Source organism: Schistocerca nitens, chromosome 8 (assembly GCF_023898315.1).
Source record: "Schistocerca nitens isolate TAMUIC-IGC-003100 chromosome 8, iqSchNite1.1, whole genome shotgun sequence".
NCBI lineage: Eukaryota > Metazoa > Arthropoda > Insecta > Orthoptera > Acrididae > Schistocerca > Schistocerca nitens.
The window spans coordinates 449820449-449847263 of NC_064621.1; the positions used below are offsets into that span (position 1 = coordinate 449820449).

Sequence of the window (26815 nt, forward strand, 5' to 3'; positions counted from 1 at the left end):
GGGATGCTATTAGGACACCATTGTTCCTCACGCTCAGCCACTAGTCATTTTCAGTGCGGTGACATTAGTCATGGGAAAGCGATATGTACATATACAGATGGCGGTAACATCCCAGGCGGGTACCTCAGGACTTGTGTCACTTCAGTGTATTGGCACTGTGTGATACACTTTTACAGGTCAACAAATGAGAGGGTGAGAAGCACAGTGGTATCAGTACACTAATTGAAGTTTTGAGAAACCGTAGTTGAAGTTCACAGATTCCAGAGGTGTCTTCAGATTGTAAAATTGAGTATGTTGTGTAAATTAGACAGAAAGAGACATTGAAGCATTTTCCGTTTGCGTGCTGGAAGAACAGGTCAATACAAATGATAAGTTTTATATTACATGTTGTAAAAGTCTATATGCACTGCAACCCCTTTGCTCCCAGAATACCTTGAATTAAGAAGGATGTGATTTATATTTATTTCGTAATGCTTTATTATTGGCTGTTATCAATTCAGTTATCATGGAATTGATATCTAAAGCTATAACTGAACCCTTATGTCATGTTGCATGAAAACTATGCCTTTTGTGACGTACAGTATGAAACACAATAAGAAAGAATACTGTTTAACACGTTGTCCCATTATTGAAAACCTATCGCGCCACCAGGGTCAGGTCCCTCTTCTAGCATATCATAAAAAGTGTAAGTAGATAATATACAACATTAAAACCGTTGCAACCCAACATAAATATAATGAATTTGTTGATATAGCATTTATAATAAGAAACAGTCCACTCAAAATCTGATTCCAGACAGTCTCATTATCTATTTTAAGTTCTTCAAGCGGATCATCACTTCTTGTTCTTTTCGGTTTTCCTTCTTCATGTTGAAGCGAAAGGAAGAATTCATGTTGGATAGACGGGGTAAATGGGAGCAAGTTCAGAAGATTATATGATTTATGTAGCTTATGCTTTAGATATTGCTTGCACAGAGGTGACAAGATGACGTTTGTGGGATTTGCCTTTTCTGTCAGGTTTTGTTGGACACAAGTGCATATGTATCTCTCTGGTGCTAATTGTTTCGTGACATCTTGTAACAATTTTTCTTTTTGTTCACCAGAGAGTAGCACCGAGTGAGATTTCAGTTTTATCCATGTGCCACAACAATTTGACATGCTTTACCGTGTTCTACATGCATTTCTCTCATTTTTGTGAGAAGTATCACTTGCATCCCTTTGCTTCTGACACCATAAAAGTAGAATGGCGATTTCTCCCTCTTTAAGTACATTTTGGTATTTATTGTTAAAGTATGAAGTTACACGATTCACCAGGGCTGAGCCTGGATGGGTCTTAGGTTCCCAAATTCCGTTATACACTTGTGCTTAGAGCCAACGTACTTATACCAGCATAATTTGTACGACACCTACTGCTTCCTTTCTTTAACTAATCTCTTCTTCCTTTCAAGAGATCGAGAGTCGACATTTAAGAACTTAGTATAACTATTTAAAGGATTTCCGAAGCTGCTTTTAGCTGTTCATAGCTAATTTTTTTTTTTGGACCAAGAGATTTAACATATTCCGTCCCCTATCATTTTGCCTTACTTTTCTTGGTATTACAATGTATACCCCATCTCCTTCAGCTTCGTCTTGCGGGTTTCGTTCATAGATTCTATATATTTCCAATCAAAAGAGTCTGATAATAGTTTTGACATCCATGGACACTAGTAAGACTCTTTCAGGGATTTTGTTATGAGTCAACAGCTCTATTCATCCATTTAATTCTCGCTTTATTATTACTTCCTTCTGGTTACTTCCTTTGTCTACCATGGACTTTTCTTCACAACAATTTGGTTACCTGTCATTCAACTCGTCAGTAGGAGCACATATTGTTATAACTTGTCAACTTGTAAGATAGAGTTATTGATCTATTTCCACAATTTAATGTTTCCTTTAGAATTATTATTTATGGAAAATGTCGCTCTGTCTTTTATGTACTACTGTACATACAGAAACAATAGTTTTTCACTTTGTCTTTGTCTTCCTTAGAGCTCATATACCAACAATTACTTTTATAGTTTCTTTAAAAACTTCTTCTGATTTAGTCGCGAACCCTAGTATACTCCATGTGACTGTAATCATTGTTCGTTGACTTAGCAGCTGCCGTCTTTCGTTACATCAAAGACTGGACTGAGAGGTTTTGCATTCGAAATGTTTTTATGACGAAGTTCCATCAGTCACCAGCTTGGAGGATTTGGAAGTGAACTGTACTCCATGGGCAAAACTGGCTATACTTCCTCTACGCAGGACTTCCTCTCTTTGGCAGCTGTCCAATTTGGAAGGAACGCTATAACTTTTTGTATTGCATTCCGCTTGTCTCACCTTCACTATTCGGCAAGCTAAAATAAGCTTCTCCGACTGATGGTCTATTTCATTGGTATTGAGACTCTCCATCAGACAGAAGGTAACAATCCTTGGAGTGGATCATATATGGAAGAGAATATTGTCAGGAGAACAGCAGTGAGGAAGTAATTGTATTACAATGATTTCAGGCAGATAGTGATACAGACTACTCCGGGAAATCAAAATTAGAGAGCTGTATATTAGCAAAAGGAAACAATTGTTTTTTAATACAAAGTAAAGAACTTGTACATAATAATGAATTTCAGAAAGCTGGTTAGTTAGTTTGTTTCATGTTCCATGGTTAATTTGCAAGATAAATCGTAATGGTGTGAAATGATTCATTTTACATTCACTCCCACATTAACATGTAACTGCTGAATATTTCTAAGGTTTTTTGATCCCTCGCAAAGTGGTCCAATTATCAGAGTTCGAAGGAGTTTCACAATAGTTCGAGAGATTGGACAGAGATGAAAGTCAGACACGAAACAAAAGCAATAGGTATCTGTCACTACGAACCTACTCCTTTTGGGGAGAACACCTAGAGAAGTACTGGTGTATTCAAGCACCTCAATGAGACAATTCTTAAAGGACCTGACAAAACTTAATTATATCTCAGTCATGCAGACAACAAACGGAATGCAGAACAAGGAAATTCTTTATCGCGAATAACAAACGTAAGATCTAAAGTAAGCGAGAATATGAACAAGAGACGACCTGTTGTTACCAATCAGCAAGGTATCATTTGAAATGTAAGTGCAATATAATGTTAGCTGTATCTGTCAGTCACTGTGGCAGAAACTGCACAATATCCATCATTCCCAAATGTTGTAGTAGCGATCATGTGACTCCGAAAGGCTCCGCCACAGTTTAAAGACAAGAATGTTCCCGGAGAAGACGGCTAAAATATAAAGAACTGGCAGAAAAGCATACGTTAGTAAACAGGTGGGACACAAAAGATAAGGAATTAATCTAAACCAGTTATATTAATGAATTAGGGTGGCCAAGGCAATTATGATGTCATGTAATTCTGCTGGTACAGTGTTTCATGTAATCAATAATTTTCTGAGAAATAAATTTACCGAACAACAAGATTCTTTCAAAATTTTATCAATTGTTCATCACATTAAAAGTATCAAAACACATAACGAGCCTTAAGAAATACGTTTAAAATTCATTGAGTACACAAAACATTGATGAAATGAATATGTGGGAATGTCTAACAAAAGTAAGTGTGAATCTAAACCACTTATAGCTTTGGACTGATGTTAATAAAAATGCATGGAAGAGTGCCAGAGTAGGTAAACATTTCATACCTGCATTATCGCAGTAGCCAGCTGAGGTCGTCAGGAAAGAATGATACCTCCAAATATGTTTATCGAAACTTTAAGAGACATAAAGACGCAAAGGCTATGCTGGTATAGTAGACAGATAAAAAGCAATGGCAAATAGTTAAAACAATTTGCTTGTCATTCTTGGAAACACCAAATACAACAAGGAAATAAGCCAAATCGTAAGATCAAACATTTCAACTTGCCACAGACAAACCATTATTTAACATCCTGGTTGTTTGTTGGTCACCATTTAAACACTGAGCAAGCAAAAATTTGACAGGTCACAAAGCCTTAATATGAGATCCAAAATTTTCAGTCTGCATGTTCCTTTAAAGCAGGAGAAATGGTTTACTACCTGATTCTTAGTGAAGGTGCGTGGTACCAAAAATAAACATTTCTATCTGTCCTGTCTGTGATCTTACAGTACAGTATGATGTGAATTTTTAACGAAGTTATGTCAAATGGATTCCAAATGTTCTTTACATAACACACATTGTGTTTCATCCATTAGTTTCCAGAGCCCGTTAATATTGTTCGGCCATCAATGGAAACTGTTGAACAGAATGTAGAATTGGTGGCTAAAGTAATGCGTTCGAAACTCTTCTTACCTTTGTGTCACAGAGCGAGGTGGTGCAGTGGTTAGCACACTGGACTCGCATTCTGGAGGACAATGGTTCAAACCCGCGTCCTGCCATCCTGAGTGAGGTTTTCCGTGATTTCCATAAATCGCTTCAGGCAAATCCCGGGATGGTTACTTCAAAAGGGCATGGCCGACTTTCGTCCCCCTCCGTCCTTAGTCCGATGGAACCAATGAGATCGCTGTTTGGTCCCCTCCCCCAAACCTGGTACGGATCCCACACTGATGAGCAATACTCAAGTATAGGTCGAACGAGTGTTTTGTAAGCCACCTCCTTTGTTGATGGACTACATTTTCTAAGCACTCTCCCAATGAATCTCAACCTGGTACCCGCCTTATTAACAATTAATTTTATATGATCATTCCACTTCAAATCGTTCCGCACGCATACTCCCAGATATTTTACAGAAGTAACTGCTACCAGTGTTTGTTCCGCTATCGTATAATCATACAATAAAGGATCCTTCTTTCTATGTATTCGCAATACATTACATTTGTCTATGTTAAGGGACAGTTGCCACTCCCTGCACCAAGTGCCTATCCGCTGCAGATCTTCCTGCATTTCGCTACAATTTTCTAATGCTGCAACTTCTCTGTATACTACAGCATCATCCGCGAAAAGCCGCATGGAACTACCGACACTATCTACTAGGTCATTTATATATATTGTGAAAAGCAATGGTCCCATAACACTCCCCTGTGGCACGCCAGAGGTTACTTTAACGTCTGTAGACATCTCTCCATTGATAACAACATGCTGTGTTCTGTTTGCTAAAAACTCTTCAATCCAGCCACACAGCTGGTCTGATATTCCGTAGGCTCTTACTTTGTTTATCAGGCGACAGTGCGGAACTGTATCGAACGCCTTCCGGAAGTCAAGAAAAATAGCATCTACCTGGGAACCTGTATCTAATATTTTCTGGGTCTCATGAATAAATAACGCGAGTTGGGTCTCACACGATCGCTGTTTCCGGAATCCATGTTGATTCCTACATAGTAGATTCTGGGTTTCCAAAAACTACATGATACTCGAGCAAAAAACATGTTCTGAAATTCTACAACAGATCGACGTCAGAGATATAGGTCTATAGTTTTGCGCATCTGCTCGACGACCCTTCTTGAAGACTGGGACTACCTGTGCTCTTTTCCAATCATTTGGAACCCTCCGTTCCTCTAGAGACTTGCGGTACACGGCTGTTAGAAGGGGGGCAAGTTCTTTCGCGTACTCTGTGTAGAATCGAACTGGAATCCCGTCAGGTCCAGTGGACTTTCCTCTGTTGAGTGATTCCAGTTGCTTTTCTATTCCTTGGACACTTATTTCGATGTCAGCCATTTTTTCGTTTGTGCGACGATTTAGAGAAGGAACTGCAGTGCGGTCTTCCTCTGAGAAACAGCTTTGGAAAAAGGTGTTTAGTATTTCAGCTTTACGCGTGTCATCCTCTGTTTCAATGCCATCATCATCCCGGAGTGTCTGGATATGCTGTTTCGAGCCACTTACTGATTTAACGTAAGACCAGAACTTCCTAGGATTCTCTGTCAAGTCGGTACATAGAATTTTACTTTCGAATTCACTGAACGCTTCTCGCATAGCCCTCCTTACGCTAACTTTGACATCGCTTAGCTTCTGTTTGTCTGAGAGGTTTTGGCTGCGTTTAAACTTGGAGTGAAGCTCTCTTTGCTTTCGCAGTAGTTTCCTAACTTTGTTGTTGTACCACGGTGGGTTTTTCCCGTCCCTCACAGTTTTACTCGGCACGTACCTGTCTAAAACGCATTTTACGATTGCCTTGAACTTTTTCCATAAACACTCAACATTGTCAGTGTCGGAACAGAAATTTTCGTTTTGATCTGTTAGGTAGTCTGAAATCTGCCTTCTATTACTCTTGCTAAACAGATAAACCTTCCTCCCTTTTTTTATATTCCTATTAACTTCCATATTCAGGGATGCTGCAACGGCCTTATGATCACTGATTCCCTGTTCTGCACTTACAGAGTCGAAAAGTTCGGGTCTGTTTGTTATCAGTAGGTCCAAGATGTTATCTCCACGAGTCGGTTCTCTGTTTAATTGCTCGAGGTAATTTTCGGATAGTGCACTCAGTATAATGTCACTCGATGCTCTGTCCCTACCACCCGTCCTAAACATCTGAGTGTCCCAGTCTATATCTGGTAAATTGAAATCTCCACCTAAGACTATAACATGCTGAGAAAATTTATGTGAAATGTATTCCAAATTTTCTCTCAGTTGTTCTGCCACTAACGCTGCTGAATCGGGAGGTCGGTAAAAGGAGCCAATTATTAACCCAGCTCGGTTGTTGAGTGTAACCTCCACCCATAATAATTCACAGGAACTATCCACTTCTACTTCACTACAGGATAAACTACTACTAACAGCGACGAACACTCCACCACCGGTTGCATGCAGTCTATCCTTCCTAAACACCGTCTGTACCTTTGTAAAAATTTCGGCAGAATTTATCTCTGGCTTAAGCCAGCTTTCTGTACCTATAACGATTTCAGCTTCGGTGCTTTCTATCAGCGCTTGAAGTTCCGGTACTTTACCAACGCAGCTTCGACAGTTGACAATTACAATACCGATTGCTGCTTGGTCCCCGCATGTCCTGACTTTGCCCCGCACCCGTTGAGGCTGTTGCCCTTTCTGTACTTGCCAAAGGCCATCTAGCCTAAAAAACCGCCCAGCCCACGCCATGCAACCCCTGCTACCCGTGTAGCCGCTTGTTGCGTGTAGTGGACTCCTGACCTATCCAGCGGAACCCGAAACCCCACCACCCTATGGCGCAAGTCGAGCAATCTGCAGCCCACATGGTCGCAGAACCGTCTCAGCCTCTGATTCAGACCCTCCACTCGGCTCTGTACCAAAGGTCCGCAGTCAGTCCTGTCGACGATGCTGCAGATGGTGAGCTCTGCTTTCATCCCGCTAGCGAGACTGGCAGTCTTCACGAAATCAGATAGCCGCCGGAAGCCAGAGAGCATTTCCTCCGATCCACAGCGACACACATCATTGGTGCCGACATGAGCGACCACCTGCAGATGGGTGCACCCTGTACCCTTCATGGCATCCGGAAGGACCCTTTCCACATCTGGAATGACTCCCCCCGGTATGCACACGGAGTGCACATTGGTTTTCTTCCCCTCTCTTGCTGCCATTTCCCTAAGGGGCCCCATTACGCGCCTGACGTTGGAGCTCCCGACTACCAGTAAGCCCACCCTCTGCGGCAGCCCGGATCTTGCAGACTGAGGGGCAACCTCTGGAACAGGACAAGCAGCCATGTCAGGCCGAAGATCAATATCAGCCCGAGACAGAGCCTGAAACCGGTTCGTCAGACAAACTGGAGAGGCCTTCCGTTCAGCCCTCCGGAATGTCTTTCGCCCCCTGCCACACCTTGAGACGACCTCCCACTCTACCACAGGTGAGGGATCAGCCTCAATGCGGGCAGTATCCCGGGCAACCACAGTCGTAGTCCGATCGGGGGATGCGTGGGACGAGCTGGCCGTCCCCGACAAACCCCCATCCGGACCCCCACAGTGATGCCCATTGGCAACAGCTTCAAGCTGTGTGACCGAAGCCAACACTGCCTGAAGCTGGGAGCGAAGGGATGCCAACTCAGCCTGCATCCGAACACAGCAGTTGCAGTCCCTATCCATGCTAAAAACTGTTTTGCAAAGAACGTCTGAACTAATCTACAGAGAGCGCAAACAAATCGACAAAATTTAAACGCTTATTAAAATACAATATTGCCTAGTAAATGCAGTAATGCTGCTACTTGCGCACTGCTGACACACTGCTCGGCAGCGGAAGGAGACTACGCGATTTTACAGTATTCAGGTACTAAAACGCGATGCTACAACTCTCAAATACTATAATACGCCCGAAATTTATGAATTAAACAATGCAAGTACCAAAAACACGCAAAGAAATTAAGAATTAAACTATGTAAGAAATGAGTGAGCTAGGAGTATACGACTTGCTGCTGCAGCTGCTTATCCAACGGCGGCAGGGAGCACACTGACTGTGACCAACCGACACTGGCCGTTCAAAACAAAAACAAAAGACAAACGACTACGCGAATTTACACTATTCAGGTACTAAAACGCGATGCTACAACTCTCAAATACTATAATACGCCCGAAATTTATGCATCAAAGAATGCAAGTACCAAAAACACGAAAAGAAATTAAGAATTAAACTATGTAAGAAATGAGTGAGCTAGGAGTATACGACTTGCTGCTGCAGCTGCTTATCCAACGGCGGCAGGGAGCACCCTGGTCATCAGTCTACTGACTGGTGTGATGCGGCCCGCCACGAATTCCTTTCCTGTGCTAACCTCTTGTTCTCAGAGTAGCACTTGCAACCTACGTCCTCAATTATTTGCTTGACGTATTCCAAGCTCTGTCTTCCACTACAGTTTTTGCCCTCTACAGCTCCCTCTAGTACCACGGAAGTCATTCCCTCATGTCTTAGCAGATGTCCTATCACCCTGTCCCTTCTCCTTATCAGTGTTTTCCACATATTCCTTTCCTCTATCTTCTGCGTAGAGCCTCCTCATTCCTTACCGTATCAGTCCACCTAATTTTCAACATTCTTCTACAGCACCACATCTCAAATGCTTCGATTCTCTTCTGTTTCGGTTTTCCCACAGTCCATGTTTCACTACCATACAATGCTGTACTCCAGACGTACATCCTCAGATATTTCTTCCTCAAATTAAGGCCGGTATTTGATATTAGTAGACTTCTCTTGACCAGAAATGCCAACAAGTAGGCAGTTCATTATGTTATTAGGGCGGACCGTGCGTAACCAATCGTGCACTAGCACAGAACCTCGACGTCAGCTTCGGTAACATGCAACACATTATACATCAGGCATTAGGCTGCCGTAAGGTCTACAACTACTGGATACACTGGACGTTGAACGCCGAACAAAAAGCAAACCGCGTGGCTGTTTGCCAGAAGCACCCGATGCATTTCATTGATGAAGGCCACACGCTCCTTGAGCACATTGTTGCAGGCGACAAAAGCTGTAACCAGTACTGGGAACTGGAGTGAAAGCGTCTACAATCTCATTGTCTCAATAGGTGCTACGGCAAGCCATCTGCTGGAAAGGTGATGCACATCGTGTTATTATTACCGAGAGGCATTCCGTCTTTCAAGCAACCTGGTGTATCCATCAATGAGGAACGGTACATCGCTGCACAGGACAGATTACGGCGTGCAGTTAAGGCGAAACATCCGGGAACACTGCGGAAACAGTTGCTGCTGTTTCACGATAACGCACTTCGCCGTATCACAGATGTCGTAGGGCAGAATTTACGTCATCTCAAGTATGAGACACTTCAGCGGCCGCCGTGTGGTTCTTGTTTCTCGTCATGTGTTTACCACGCCGCTGGTCTTCTAGAAACTCCTTGAATGATCGACTTTTCGGACGGCGATGTGCAGCAGTCAGTTACGGACCTCTTCACGCTGCTGAACACGATGGTTGCTTCCTGATTCTGGACTGTACGGCCTTCGAACGGAAACTTTTTTATCGCCTCTTTCACGAATTGTGATCACTAAACAAAAGATCGCTTGTACATGTTAATGGAGGCTACAGCAAGTAGACTAATTTTTTACCCCAGTTAATTTAAATTGTAATGGTGGCCTGAAATAGGACGTTACTGAATATAAGAAAGACTCAAAATAGCATCAAACGATTAACTTAACAGTGGAAGCAGAGCTTACACAGGCAGAGACGAAAAAGAACTAAAAGCATACAACCGAACTTCAAAATTTCGATATCACCGGAACTACGAATATAGCCCGTTCAACAGCTGGGTACAAGTCTTCATACAGTAACAAATTCACCAAGGTCGAAATATTCAGGCCTTGATGACCCGGCTTTGAGTCGAAATCCAGTGTCGAACAGATCCCGAACTGTTGCACACCGAAAGTATTTACGATTCCGACTAATACTTTAAGCCCAAGAAGCTCTCTGAACAAACAATATCTTACCAGAACCAACCTCAACGACCAGAAAACGAAGACCAAAGTCCCTGAGCTCTGCTCAGCCTGCCTATTCACAAATCTCGTCATGCGAACATTACGTTATGCTATACAGCAACTTACAACTCGACCACAGTTTGCAGGATTCGACATATTATGACAATTAATTTTGGCTTATTAAAAACGTCATACCACATTACTTAATTTTCACTGTACCAATACGAACAGACTTTATGCAATTTTACACGGAACAAACGGAAATGGAGTAAAACTAATCAACAGGAAAACGTGACTGACTACAATAGTGCAATTCTACGTTAGTCAAGTAACGATACTGGATATACGCTGCTTGACAGCTGCTAAGGAACAGAGATATCGTTGGACAGGAATAATCTAAGGTAATGATGCACGACATTAAACAAATTATATGTGTAATCTAGGTGTAATGGTATATTTGTAACGGAAAATATTACAGATTTCACCACATGGGACAACAGGATAACCAACATAAATAACGTTCCTGTTTGAAACAGATCAGACTCCCAACATAACGCCTAATATCGGACTCTCAGTAAAGGGTATGACTTTCTCGGATACTAACACACATTTTGCACCTGTTATTCGTGCTAGCTACCAAACTGTTGAGGAGTATTTGGAGCGTATTGTCCCCTTCTGTCTCAAGGTGGTTTTGAGTTCTTTCCCGGATCGGGTCGGGAGTGTCCGTTGAGAAGGACGTACTGAAAGCATACCAGGCATATTCAATAGAGTTTACGTCCGGGGAGTATGCAGGCAATGCATCCGTTCTATATCTTCATTGTTTCCAGAGCACCCGACACTTTATCAATTCTGTTTGATAGAGCGTTGTCGTCCATAAAGAGGAAGCCTGGACATACAGCACCCCTATAAAGACGGACGTGATCCATAATAGTCATCCTGCAGTACCGCTTTTCCATCACGTTACTTCGCGCAACGATATGAAGCGGTGTTTTTCCATTGTGCGTTATGCCTGTCCACACGATAACACCTAAGCCATGTCAGTGGGGTTCATGAACTTTCTGTTGTGTCTAACATGTTTCTCTCTGTCTCCACACGAACTGGTGGCGAGTATCACTTGCCACAATGAAGCAGGATTCGTCGGAGAACATCACTCTGGACCACTGTAGATAACCAAAACCAACGTGCTCCATAAACTAACGAATTATTTCTCGACGACGGCATGGTTGAAGTGGGATGCTTTTAACAGCCTTCTGGTCATGCTAACCAGTCTGATTCAATAGCCATGAAATAGCTTTGGCACAAACAGGTTTACCGGCAGCGGTTGCAAAGTCTGCAGCGATCTACCTAGGTGTGAGATACCTGTTCCCTTTCGCTACTAGGGGTCATACAGATACTCTTTGCAGTATGGTGGTCCATCTACGACCACCTGCATGCTTTCGTATAGCACTTCCAAGTTCAGTGGCCTTTTTTAATCGTGAGATGATATTTTCAGACGCATCCATTACCACAGAAGTGACACTCTGACTGGCTTGGAACGGTCCAGTTGTTCTTCCACGACCGTGAGCACTCAAATGATGTTTTACAGACATGTTGCTATACCATCCGGAATGTCACGCTAATCGGTTCCACAACAACCTTCGTCAAACACCGAACTACATGATGTATCGAATGTATACTGAGCTTATGTGGACAGGCTTCGCCGCAGTTAACACGTCCGAACCTCTACATTTCCTTTTACTGTCATTAATCGGGTGTTCCGTAGCAGTGGTCGCTTATCTTTTAGCAACTAGCTTACGTTCGTTAGCAGGTGTCAGTTGTTCCTAAGCAACTGTCAAAAAGTATATTAAGCTACCACGTGTCATTAAATAAGCTGATTGATTGTAAGATAATGGAACAACTCTCTCAGCCGGCCGCTGGTGGCCGAGCGGTTCTGGCGCTACAGTCTGGAACCGCGCGACCGCTACGGTCGCAGGTTCGAATCCTGCCTCGGGCATGGATGTGTGTTTTGTCCTTAGGTTAGTTAGGTTTAAGTAGTTCTAAGTTCTAGGGGACTGATGACCTCAGCAGTTGAGTCCCATAGTGCTCAGAGCCATTTGAACCATTTGAACCAACTCTCTCAGCCGGCCAGAGTGGCCGTGCGGTTCTTGGCACTACAGTCTGGAACCGAGCGACTGCTACGGTCGCAGGTTCGAATCCCGCCTCGGGCATGGATGTGTGTGATGTCCTTAGGTTAGTTAGGTTTAATTAGTTCTAAGTTCTAGGCGACTGATGACCTGAGAAGTTAAGTCGCATAGTGCTCAGAACCATTTGAACCATTTTTGAATAACTCTCTCATGCTGGCAATAATTCTTTGTGGAACGCTGGTTAACTTATTCAATAAATTATTTATAAATGGTAATTCTATTTGAAAGTTTTTTGTTTTACAATAACAGGCGTATGGTCATACCCTAGCTGACAAACAGGGCCACTTATGGTGTCTTTATTGTTTTTTATTGGTTTTAACACAAATTTCTCGTGTACATCAATGTTAACAATTTCGTTAGTAATAATTTTATACACATGGTAATAATCTTAATGAGCTCATCTCATTCTCACGAATCCGACACAGCCTTTAGAATTTTTGTAGCATGTCTATAAATAGTTTTGGTGTGTCCAGTGAATTCATTAGGTTTGCATTGTAACATATTCAGTTTCTGGGACATCTTGCCTAACTTACTCAAGAAAGCAGTGGCCCACTCTCCCCCTACCATTTCGGAATTTCCAAGTCGCAGAGCCTCTGTAACACGTCGAAAGGCCCTCCACTCGCTGCTGTAGCCGGGTCGAGCAGCAGGTCTGAAGTATCTGGCCCAGCCATATCACGGGAACTTGCCAGCTACACAGAGCTCAACCAAATACTCAGCATTTACATACGATTCTCAGCACACATGCTGCTCCTCTTGCCTCAAGCGCTTCTTTCTGGCGGCCTATTTATCTACAGCTACATCTAGTGACATCTTCCATCTGTCTACCTGAAACGTCGCGTATCTCAGGTTTTCTACTATGTCTATTCTGATACAACTGCACTAAGGCACTTTACTAGTGATAGTAAATAACGGAATATTTAATTTTCTGATGCTGTGTTTGTTTTTGAAATTTCTATTTTAACGTGCGTCAGACTGTTTGAACAATATTCATATCACTGTCTGAACACCATAAATAATTAATTTTTATTACTGCTCCTCTTCTGCATTTGGTATTATTTTACTGATAACAGGTGGTACCATGGGGATTTCGGAAGTTGCTGAACTGGGTGGCCACAGAGTACGAGGGATATCCCATCATTGTAACGGAGAATGGTTACACCGACACCGGAGAACTCGATGACCAAGGGCGCATCAGCTACTATGGAGTGAGTACATACCACCTGAATTTTCTGTTAAATGTGTGTCAACATCCATTTATCTCAGCAACAGGTGCATTAACCAGTATAGCCGGCCGCTATGGACGAGTGGTTCTAGGCACTTCGGTCTGCAATTTCGCTGCTGCTACGGTCACAGGTTCGAATCCTGCCTCGGCCATGGATGTGTGTGATGTCCTTAGGTTAGTTAGGTTTAAGTATTCTAAGTCTAGGGTACTGATGCCCTCAGATGTTAAGCCCCATAGTACTTAAAGCCATTTGAACCATATTAATCTGTATCGAATTATTTCAAGAGACTAGCACTAGTTCCGACTGACCATTTCATGAATCTAACCTCCTGGTTTCTTATGGCAAAAAATTGTATCGGGATACAAATTAAGCTAGTTAAGTAGTAAAGATGCAAACACAAAAAATGAGCGACGGTACAAGAGAACTAAAAGTGTACTATCGTCTTGCAAATATTCAACAATGAGTGAAATCTACGCAAAACCAGTACTATCATCCAACTGTTTATGTGAAAAAGTAATGGATAATTGTCACTCGACACAAAATTTCACAAATTGAACACAGAATGAATTTTCGGAAAAAGAAGTTCTACATTAGTAAAATTAGCGCAGCGGTATTTTTTGCATTCGAGATATCCAACACTATCTGGCTGTGTACTACAAAAAAATAAAGGATGAATTATGCTGAAAGAAAAGGTCCTAATGTTAAAGCCGCACACTATATGCGCACACTATTTGTTTCTGTATGAAATTCATTCCAATTTACTTCCCACTCTGTAAATAAATCTACATATTACGAAAACTGTATACCCACAAACTGTGATCCAATTTAAACTCGTATGCTAACGTTTGACTAAACAGAACCTAATTTGAAGTGAACTGTAACTGGTCTGAATACAGCATGTTTTTATATTAGATACAAAACTGAAGTAAAACAATTATCTGGCCCTATGAAATTAACCACTCACCTCGCGTCCTAACAACATTGTTGCAGGTTTCTCGAAAGCGTAACAGAAAACATCAAGCACGCAGCGGCTAAGCTAGATTTCTTTTTTAAATAAAATTTCCGAACTAAATTCAAACTGTTACATACCGTATGGTCCAGTGTGATAATGCGTAATAATAAACCTTCTTTCAACAGTGGAATGGGGAAAACGAGTATTCCTATGAAATTATATTCCAAGGCAACGACTGTGGAATGAAGTATGTGTTCAAAAAGGCAGAACAAAATTTCGCATGATCGTCACACATAACGTTCGTCTGTACAATACTATGCTTAACAAAATGAATAAAGATTTTATAAAGGTACAATGTTAACAGTGAATTTCTATAAAAACCAAACAGCTCAGTCAGTCGATATCCTACTGCATGACTCAGGGTTGTGGGGTAGTCTTTCCCTCAGCTCTGAGCAAGTTAACTAATTGGCAATAATCATTTCGACAAACCATGCGCACAGTTCTGCAGTCTTACCTCATACTTCTTCTGTTCAAGAAAATAGCATTCTTCAAGATTTATATTCTTTTCGGTCTCCGATATACGCATCATATTCATTCTTGCTGTCCTTTACATTAACTGTTCATCTAACACATCCAACCACAAGTCAACACAGGACTGCTGAACAGGTTCATCACCTTTTCCACTTCAACTAAGAATGTATCAGACTCAGCAGAGACAAAGACTGTGCCACAACGAGACCAGATTTTGTTTAACGGCAACATAACTTACTCTCTCTTTCTGACATGCACATCGATAACTTGCAAAAATCAAAAGGACATCTACACGTTACAAGTAATGCACTATTGTTGACAGTATGCCTCTGGAAAATAGTATGTAGCGTAAATGGGATATTTAGTGTACTTGTGCTAAACTCTTTGTGTGTGTATGTGTGCGTGTGTGTGTGTGTGTGTGTGTGTGTGTGTGTGTGTGTGTGTTTGTGTACAGTTACACTAGCTGTCACCCAGTGAAAGAAGGTGAACAATTCATTTCATAAGTCTAATATAATAATAGACCTGAAGAGGCACACATTATTTATGTTTATTATGTGGACATGGCCGCTTCATGGACGCTGTTCCATCCTCTCTTACCTATTCACTGAATGGAGACCACAGATCAACAAACTTGGAAACAACATCTGTGTTGATATTCTTCGTCGAAATTTTTACAGCATCGGCTACTTTTCTCAATATGCTTAAAACAAAAGTCGTCCTGATGCTCACCTAATGTGGGTTTCGTTTACTCTTCCTTTCTGTTTGCAGTTCGTGTCTATTCATCAGTTTTGCTATTGCCCACTCTCTACCTGCTGTTTGCTTTAGACACAGAAAGACACATAAACTAATGTGATGGAAAGGCGATGAGGCAGACCCAGAGTAGATGAAAATAATTTTTACGGCGGAAAATATAGTTTTCTATTAATTGTTTCGAAGTGCTTTAGGCCTAATCTGGGGATGGGGGTCTAAATGAGGAATACTCCGCTTAATCCTTTCGTCAGAGTATTGTTAGCTTTTCCTTTTGGGGTTTCTATAGCAGGATATCATACCACTTTCTCACCAGCTTTTTCTGTCATATTTGTATTGCCAGTCATTCAAAGCTTGAATATTCGTGTTTCAGATATAAGCAAGTGTTGTTGCGACTCCAGTATAATCCGCATGGGAACATTGCTAGATTTTTTTTAATTTTTTTATTTTTTTTATTTTTTTGTAAAGATACCCATGACCATTGTAGCTTGGACCGAATTATGAAATAAGAAATTGTCCACCAGTCTTCTTAAGGGGAGTCAAAGTAAATGAAAAAAGAATACATCAAGTAAAATCAATTTATGTTACGTGGAGAAAATAAGCTATTTCCCTACATAATTAATAACTATTGTTTCCATCGAGTATATTTTGATTTCTCCTACCTCTGTTGGTTTAAAATCTTTTTAAGTTTCCAAGCTCTGTGCCTTTGAAAGTATTTCTTGTCGGCCATGAATTAATTTATCTATACTATTCATATTTTGTTAGAGGACAACGCATTGTTAAGATTGTTTTATAATTATTATTTCACTTGTTTTCATCTCATTTAAGATGTCTATCATTCAGAGTATACTACTCTAACCCTTATATGACGTTGAACTAGTCCAGTTTCCTGCTAAATGACGCCTATATCTACTCGTTTTCACTTACTTTCTATTTTTCTTTTCCTAAAATTGCTATGTGTCAACTGTACATTCAGTCGTTTTCTTTGTGTCCATAACTTCCTCTTACTGTTTAAAATTCGTGTAAAAGCTTCCTCCCTTAATTATTTCCATTTGTTTTGAAATTTAATAATAACATTGTATTTTTCTGACGTCGTATTTGTGGAATTGCTCCACATTTGAATTTAATGGAACAGAGAATGACGAAAAAAAGTGCCGCATGAAACCATGCCCATCGGCAACAAGAAAATTACAATAATTCGGCATATTTGCAAAGGTTTCTGTTTCGAACTATGTGAACGATCTAGGTATGAACGAAGAGAACAGAGATTATTAGCTGTTGATCTGTACGAGAATAAGAGCAGCAGAATTATTAATAACACAAAATAATTATTAGTAATAGGACAAAGAAAACATCATCAGTGAAATACTGATAAATTTAAAATACACAAGTTTATCTTAACGCCCACTGCTTTGCTCGAGTGAACTGTACGGTCCTGCAGAGATTTTTCTTTGTTTTCATTTAATGTAATTTTTATGTTGTTGATAAATTTCAGTGCCTTGTACGTTTTCTCGCTAATGAAGGTCATATAAGTATGGTCTTTTCCGAATGTACTTCTGACCAAAAAGAGATTCTGGTACCTCGAATCTAAAATGTTTGTTAATCATGTCTTTGGTGTTATTGTGCAGACATCTCCATAGCAACTTCCATCCCCTAACAAACATTTCTTTATATCTAACTGAAAAGTGAAATATCAATTTTCATAAAATACTTTTAAACTTTTTTAGGTAACGAAATAATTTCTTAAACCTTAGGGGTTCAATTTCCAGAAACACTGAAATATATATTTTTCTATTTATAACCGAGAAGACAAATACGAACTATCATAGGTGTATGCTTCGTTGAATTCCCAAAAATGCTGGAACATATATTTTTTATTGTCTGATTGAAAAGCCAAATTGCAGTTTTTGTAGTTCTAGCTTCAAAATTCCTTTATTTTCGACATACTTCAAAAAGCCTTTCATCCCCAATTTCACCCCCTTAGGAATGGAATTTCGGACAATCATTCCTGAAACACCTACAATATAAGAGCCACGCTCTCTTCCAAACTTCAAGTTTCTATCCATATCGGCTTGGGCTGGGCAGTGAGGAGTCAGAGAATCAGTCTGACCCTATTTCACCGCCTTAGGAGTTGAATTTTCTAAAACATTGAACCACGTATTTTATCTCTGACTGAGAAGCCAAACACCAATTTTCAAAGATACAGCTTTAAACACGGTTTTGCAACGAAATATTTTTGTAAAACATTTCATCTCTTACTTTAACCTCGTAGGAGTTTAATTTCCAAAAACAGTGACATGTGCATGTTTTATTTCTAACAGAGAAGTCATACAAATTTTCATAGATTTAGCTTCAAAAATACTTGCACAATGAAATATTCCCTTAAAAGTTTTCATCCCCCATTTTACCCCCATAGTGGTTCTACTTCCAAAAAAACGCAAACACGTCTTTTTTATTTGTAACCGAGAAGTCAAATACCAATGTTCATACATGTAGATTTGCAAATAATTAAGTCTTTCTTCAATAATGTTATATTTTCAAGAAAGACTTTCACCCAGAATTCATCCCCACAGGGTTTAATTTCCAATAATACTGAAGGATATATTTCTTTACTTCTCACCACCAAGAAACCAAATAGCAATTTTCTTAAGTCTAACTTCAAAATTGCCTCAATAGCAACATTTTGCAAAAAAAGCCCTTCATCCGTTATTTCACACCTCTTGGGGTTGTAATTTCGACAAATCTCTCCTTAAACGACGCATGCAGTAAAAGATCCACACCATCGCCTGATATGAAGTCAGGCAGTTGGTCAGTCAGTTAGGAAATAGCGTTTTATATACAGAGATGAATAACATTCTCACACGAACTTGTAAAAAGCAACTACCACATATGAAATTCTGCTGCGAGTGGACAATTTTCAAAACATCAATATTTTAATACATTTATATGTGTATCAGTAACTTTATATTTTGCATCTAAATCAAATTCTGCCTTGATTGAGAAGCTTATTCGAATTTATGTATCCGAAGGTACGATACAGCACCGTTTGAGGGAATTACAAGAAATAGTTAATGATCCGGAAAGAAAGGTTCAAACAGAAAAATTATGTGTTAATTATTATTTCATGGACGACAACCATATTTAAGACATTAACTATTCGTCACGTTTTTTTGTAATTAACACATCCACCAAACTACCTTTCTGAGTCAGTGGTCGTCAAACAACTTCCATTAATTCTCAGCTGCTTATAAAGCGCATAAGATAAAGTGACTAATGTTTCATACTAGGTACCAACGCGTCCCTGTCTTTCTAAATGGCAAATACTCGTTTTAAAGGCGTGTATCGTGATGGAGAGTCTACTTCACAGTCTGTCTCCGGATTTTGCACAATTGTTGGAAATATTTCACTGTCTTTGTTTCAGAGTTACCTGGCTGAAATGCTTAAAGCTGCCAACGAAGATGGAGTGAATGTCTTTGGTTACATGGCGTGGAGCATCATCGACAACTTAGAATGGGCTTCTGGATATGCGTAAGTCACATACGTTTCCCTCTGTTTACTCATGAGGAACCTCTCAAAGTTCGACGTTCAGGTACTCTGGTCCTGCTTTGAAAACCATTTGGAATTCGTTGTTGCTTTTGGACCTGCTGTCGTATGCATGTTGTTGACGCATAGAGAGTGTAATGGGTATAAGTACAGATATTTCTATTGGTGTCTGGGATCGGCATACTGAACCATATTACATCAGTATTTACGTCATTTGCTGACTAATAGTTGTAATTATTGCAAGTTTTTTTGGTTGGATAGTACCTCCAAGTACCTGTGACAAGAGCAAGCCACTAATGCTTATTTTCCTCTAAGGAACTGGTCACCTGTTGAAGTGTAGATGCGTGGACACAAATGGGTTTGTCTATTGCAGCAGGCATGGTCCACTTAGTGGTGCAACTACTGTTGTGCAGGAAACATCACGTTGTAAGGTATGTGACGTGTTTGTGGGAAGACTGTTCGTTGCAGGCAAAAGACAAGCAACACACAAATGTATGTACATAATAGGGAAAGGGTTACAAAAAATCTGCACTGATACCCGTTACACACTGTGTGTGTGTGTGTGTGTGTGTGTGTGTGTGTGTGTGTGTGTGTGTGTGTGTCTGTATGTGTATGTGTGTGTGTAGTGTTATATTGACGTATTTATATACCCATATCAGAAAAAATGTTGACGTGTTTACAATCTCTGGCGCTAGGGACATAAATACAGTAGCTCCCTTCAAAAATTCCATTCATTACTTGCAAATGACTTATTGTGCTGGCTTTTCTGCTTGTGATGTATTTTCTAATCGCAAGGATCGAAAATCTTAGTTCTTACTGTGGCAAACGAGAAAGCTGGCTTCAGATGTGGCCATTTGTAAGTTCCGAACGGTGCATCTAACCTTGCTCTTGAATACTTTAGAGCCCCGCAAACACACACACACACACACACACACACACACACACACACACACACACACACATACACTGAAATATTAATCTCGACACTTCCAAATACCAAACTGTCGATTCCCCGATGCCTCAGGAGTGTCCTATCAACCGACCTATTCATTAAGTCAATTCGTGTCGCTTTTTTTTGTTTCGCAATTCGATTAAGTATCTCCTTACTAGTTATTCGATGTACCCACCTAATTTTAAACTTTCTTCTGTATCTTCACAATGATTAAGATCCTTAATTTTTCTGCTTGTTGATACTTATTCTCGTCATCTTTTCACATCCTTCCAAGGCTACATTCCATACCGTAATGTACGGAGGCCTTTAAGCATCAGTGAATGATGAAACTGCTAAATTTTAAGCTATAGCTCGCTATGGTGGTATTGCATAGTAAATATCTCACTGTAATGACTTATACATGGCTGCTGGAAGAGATACTTCTGTTCTCTTAGGAACGTCTAATTTCAGCCATAAATGTCGCTAAACTTTACTCGCTGCTTGAACAATTGTAATTTCTTCCATGAACTGCTGTTGATCCAATTCCGAATTTTTACAAATGAATGTCACTCCATATGAAGCATGAGAAAAGATATCTCAGTTTTTTCGTATATCCACTACCGATACCGCAAAACCATTTCAATGTCCCACCGACCAACTTACTCAGACCTTTAATCTCTCTTCGCATCTAAGCTCTGCGTGAATCTACAGATTGTACCAACTGTCTCCCTCTCTCATAGCTAATGCGTCAATATTTCTTCATCGCACAGTAACACACTTTCAGAACCACACTGACGACGCCTTCATTAATCTGTTTTGTCTAGTTTTAAAGTCGAGCATCGGCACTCTTAATATTTCAAAATTAATTTTCTTTGTTTCCCTCCACTCAACAGCACTTCTACTAATTTTTTTTTCGTGATCACCCCAGAAAGCCATCAAACTGGGAAGACCAAAACGAAATTCAGAATTCAATGTTATCAGAAATTGAACTCCATCGAATGCTGTGGGAAAGGACAAGGAATCTTCACAAAGCTGTCCCTGTCGGCATGCGGACTTAGAAACCGCTGTTTCCTATTCAGGAAGCCCCTCACTTGACCTCTCGAGTCAAAGTGCAGTCAGCCCACCAAGCAAATAAATCGGAACTGGAACCCGGATTCTCTGTAAGACAGACACGTTGACTGCTCTGCTTTGAATGTGAAGCACATACAGAGTGACAGTGAATTATATGATACGGAATCGCCAAAACTTCTAAACGGTTTACCTTAGGTCGTTCAAACTCACGGCTGGCCGCAGTGCATGACGGGAATTATTATGAGCATGCGAATGCTATTTGTTGTTGTCAGCCATCTGCCCGTAGAAATGTCACTGTACAGCGTGCCTGAGCGTATAGTGCATGTGAAGGCCTACTATGGGAGCAATAACAGCCCAATGCGGCTCAAAGGAAATTTGCTACCGAGTTCAAGCCGGAGGCAACAGGTCCAAGAGTGCTAACAATCAAGCATTTGATTCGTAAATTTGAGAGAACGGGTATTGTTCATGATAACAGTGTTGGCAATGTCGGTCGTCCAAAAAGGGTGAAAACGCCTGAAAACATGTAGAAGACACGCGCTGTGTTTCAGACCAGGAGAAATCTATCAGACGCGCTGCACAACATGTGCTAATCAACCGGGAGACTCTACGACAAATTGTTGTTGAAGACCTCCATCTCTTCCCATACGAAATTCAAACCCGTCAGCCATTAAGCCCCAGGACCATGGGAGAGCGGTTGTGTTTCACCAACATTGTCCACAGAATTGACGAAGAGGACTTTGATGTGAATACTGTTCACTTGGATGTGGTCGTCAATAAGCAAAATTGGTGCATTTGGGGGGCTGAGAATCCGCATTTCGCGATACATAAGTTTCTTCACCCTCGACGGGTGACTATGTGGTGTGTAGTAACAAGTCACGGAATGGTCTGTGCGATATTCCTTTATGCCACAGTGACTGTCGAACGGTACGTGAACGGTTTGGAAGACGATTTCATCCTCATTATTCAAAGTGACCCTGATTTCGACAAGATGTGGTTCATGCAAGACGTACCTCGACCATTTGAAGCAGGAGAGTGATGTCCCGGTTGGGCACTTTGGGGACCTGGAGGAGCCTCTGGGGTACCCAGAGACCACTGGAATGGGGCCCGATTGGCCGCCATATTGGAGGCCACTCATATCGAACATGTCATAACCTGAATCAGAATGTCTGTAGTGACGTTTACATGTTGTACAAAGTGTGTGCACGCCGTTATTTGTAACTAATTTACGGATTTTCCCAAATAGATCAATAACTGTCACCCTTTACGTCAATCACATTGGATTTGATAATTTCATTGTCCTGTTGATAACTAATGCTTTAAACTTCAACAACACGATGCACGATTGGCAGTCGTTACATGAGAACATGCTACGTCATTTCCGGTGTGTCAGTAGTGAAACAGTTACGTATAAAAATCATCGGGATCACCGCCTTAGGTGTTCCATTTCGTTGTGTTTTATTGATTTTTTTGAAACTCCGTTGTTTTCGACAACGAGTAAAGGGTGAACGTACAACGTAGTCAATATGACTGTGGCATTACTTCATGTATTACCTGTTCAAATAATAGCTCATTAATGAACCTACGAATCTTGTAGACCTGATGATCGAACTCGTCGATTTCACCGCATGTCCTTCTGTACATTTTTTATTCGTTAAATTTCAGACATGGATTACACACAAAAGCAGAGTTTTAATCATAAATGAAAATTGTTGGTGTTAGAATAGATACTTCTTTGTATTTTAAAGCAATTTAATTTGGTTTTCAGAGTTAGAATTTTCCGACTTCCCTTGTCGGAACCTCGATGACTGTAAACGCTTCTAAGAACTTTATACATAAATACGTTAATACCAGTGTATCCGTGATATTGTCTGTCAGTTAGTTGACTTTTATTCTGTGCCATCAGCATAGAGTCCACTGTTATGTACTCTTTTTTTTTTTTTAAATGTTGCCATCTTTGGTTGTTTATAGGGTGAGGTTTGGCCTCTACCAGGTGGACTTCAACAGCACAGACCGGACGAGGACCCCCAAGGCGTCGGCGAGTTTTATGGGAGACATTTACAGAAACAGGACTGTCCCTGAGGAGTACTTCCAGTAGCCGTTGATGTTGTAACATCAACCCTGTGTTGTGTCACCTGCCATCTGCATAATAAATATTCGAAGAAACTACTGATATATTCTGATTTTATTTCTTGACATAAATTCACTTTATTCGTATACAATCCTAGCTAACAGAAGCATCAGCATAATGCGAAATATCCTGTCATCCATTATCTATTATTTTTTATTAAATCATTAGAGGGTGAGTTGATTCTCTTACGTTTTTGTAAAAAAAACGTATATGTTTCTTTGTATGTGGCTAGCTGTTTCATAAATCATCTTCAAAACAGTAATACATATCTGCAGAATTCAACTTTTGGTATAGTTAAAAGATTTTAAACATGGCTCAAACAGCAACTGTTGAAATTCTTCACGGTAAATAATGACAGCCAAAACAGTTGCAGGATGAAGATTTATTAAAAATTCTTGGCCACGGTTTCGGTATATGTAAATATACCTTCATCAGAAGTAAAATACACTAAAATCACATCCTGAAATGGAGATTAATAAAACAATTGTGCCAAAGGCGTCGTCAGTAGTTAAAACATATGCGGAGTACTGATGGTAAAGTGTGTTCGCATCGACCCTCTGTCCATAATTATGTTGTATAAGTGGAGATGATGTTTTAACTACTGACGACGCCTTTGGCACAATTGTTTTATTAATCTCCATTGCAGGATGTGATTTTAGTGTATTTTACTTCTGTTGAAGGTATATTTATATATACCGAAACCGTGGTCAAGAATTTTTAATAAATCTTTTTGTGCTACTGTTTTGGCTGTCATCATTTACCGTGAATAGATAAAAGATGTAGTTCGCCATTGCAACTTGCTTCACAACTTTGTCCGCAGCATTTTTCAAACTCTTAATTTACTGAGACTATAACTTCATACATACTACATTAACTCAGCTCTTACATATTTTTCGTTCCTTTTTTCGAGTGCTTTCTGGTTACAGCGATTTATTATCTCAATGCCACATTATCTACCTAATGCTATTCCTGATTTCTCTGACATGGCATTTCAAAGTTAATAACTTTGCCGTCAGGATTTGTAGCGATGTTGGAATCGTTCTTGATGTTCTTACGTAATATGTGGCTTTATTTAAGTGGTATTTGACTTCATCATCAGCTAGATGTGAAATCCCTTTGCATACGGCATTCAAACTGTGGCATTACGTAATGTGTTAGGTTACGCACAAAGTCCGCAACGTGACGTAAGTCAACATCACTGTAATGACGAAAGTGACAGCTAGACTACCGATTGTTCCTCCGATTCAATATAATGGTAAATCGGAAGAAAATATTCCGCGACAATGAAACGAATTCATTGAAGATCAGAATATTCCACAAAACTTACAGGAAGGTCGACGCTGGGCTGTCTATGAATAACTAGTAAGAGGTGAAATATGGCAGACGACATATTGAAGGGGTAAGTAATTTAGCAAAAGTGGAATGAAAACGCGATGAGATCGTCACGTTGTTAGAAACCGAAATTTGAGGAGGCACAAAGTGTTGCAATGGCGTAGAAACAGATCATACCCTATGCGATGTCCGCCAAGTGAAGCGAGAACACGATCTCTGTAGTATTACTCCTCAGAAAACAGCCCACGTCCGAGAAAATACAGGACGCTACTAAGCCTATGCAAAGGTATGACTTTGAAAATAAATTTTTTCACATCGTATGGTAATTATGGGCACTGCTATTTTTTTCTGCTAAATCAGTTAATATTGTCAACAAATAATATGTGAATTTTAAAGCTTTTTTTGAAATTCCAAATACTGTAACTAATGTTTCACAAATCATTGCGGAGGTGAGGCGCATATTCTGACAACATGCTTTTTTGTTACTGAACTAACAGTCTTGGAAACGATGATTGGTGGAATATAATTCCACACCGTAATGGCGAATAAAATTCGTAAACATACCATTTCAGAGCGGCCGGAAAGTACATCACGGGTGTCCCAGGAAGTGATGTTCAAATAATTATAATTCTGAATCATGACAGTTTTAAGTAAGTATCCCTGACCATGGAGGTTTTGCGCGTGAGCGTGCGTGCGCATGAGCATGTGTTTTGTCACGTTTGCAATTTCAGCACGTAATGTTTAAACGCTGCTACCTATCCACAATGAAGAACGCACAGAGGTATTATAAATGATTCATTCATTGTCAAAGTTGTAAATTTTCCATTGTTTTACATGTCCAGATGTAAGCGACGTATGAATACAACCGAAAAGTCACCAGGTGTGCATTTATCGCTCTACAGATGTGTTATGATTCCCCTCTGGTCACACAACACACGTTGTCAGATTCACTATACCCTTATGTAGCAACAGCCTGCCAACGGTCATCAAGACAGCATCGATCCGTGCCCTGAGATTTTCCAGTGTTCTTGGCAGTGGAGGTATATAAACACGGTCTAATGCGTATCCCCAAAGCAATAAGTCACAAGGCGTTATGTCAGATAACGTATGGAGCCAAGAGAACAGAGCCATATCATCATCTTCACCATTACACTCAATTTAGGGATAAGAAAGTCCGTCGTTTAGGGAGCAACAAACATCGACGCTTCGATCACGGTATGCCCTATCATGCTAGATGATCAAATACTCGGAATCAATAGTCAATTATGAAAACAACAACCGCTGCTGCATATCAAGGTAAGAAGTACCAGTCGCAGGAGAAAACCGGCCCGCAAAGCTTCATTGGTGAAACTCAACAAAAAACATAAACCATTGGCGAACATCGTTAATAAGTGTGAACTAATCGAAGATGTGTCTCTCAATCTCACAGTGTGGTGATTAACCTTTCTAGATAAATGGAAGGTTGTTTCTTCACTCTTACTAGCTTGGAAGCGAAATGTTCATCCCCAAGTGCTTCCTGAATTTTTATGCAAAATTAAAGGCACTACCGTTCGTAATATTTCGGTTTTCATTGTTGCCCAAGCTGCAGACGGTACAGTCTGAAATGTAACAGCCGCTGGTAAATCTTCAACACATTTAGCTGCAGTATTCCAAGTTCCTGTTTTGGTCAGATCGTTGACTTTTTTGGACTGCGTATCCGGCGCACTTCATCGGCCGGTACTTTTCTGTTAATAGGGACCACTGTCCCTAAGTTGTGTCTCAATTCTGTTTTTACATAGAGGTTCTTTTCCGTAATTTCCTCTGAATGCACACGCTGTGCTGGCTTAGCAGTTAA

At 40.5% G+C, this 26815-nt stretch overlaps 1 protein-coding gene across 1 annotated transcript in view; it reads left to right on the plus strand.

Moving 5' to 3' along the window:
- LOC126198747 (myrosinase 1-like) overlaps window positions 1-23693 on the plus strand; it is a 118447-nt gene extending 94754 nt beyond the window's left edge. Inside the window, exons 9-11 of the mRNA XM_049935296.1 lie at window positions 13594-13728; window positions 19398-19504; window positions 23490-23693. Coding sequence (XP_049791253.1) covers window positions 13594-13728; window positions 19398-19504; window positions 23490-23616 — 369 coding nt within the window. The 3' untranslated portion in view covers window positions 23617-23693. The remainder of the gene's footprint in view (window positions 1-13593; window positions 13729-19397; window positions 19505-23489) is intronic.
- The last annotated feature ends 3122 nt before the right edge of the window (window positions 23694-26815 follow it).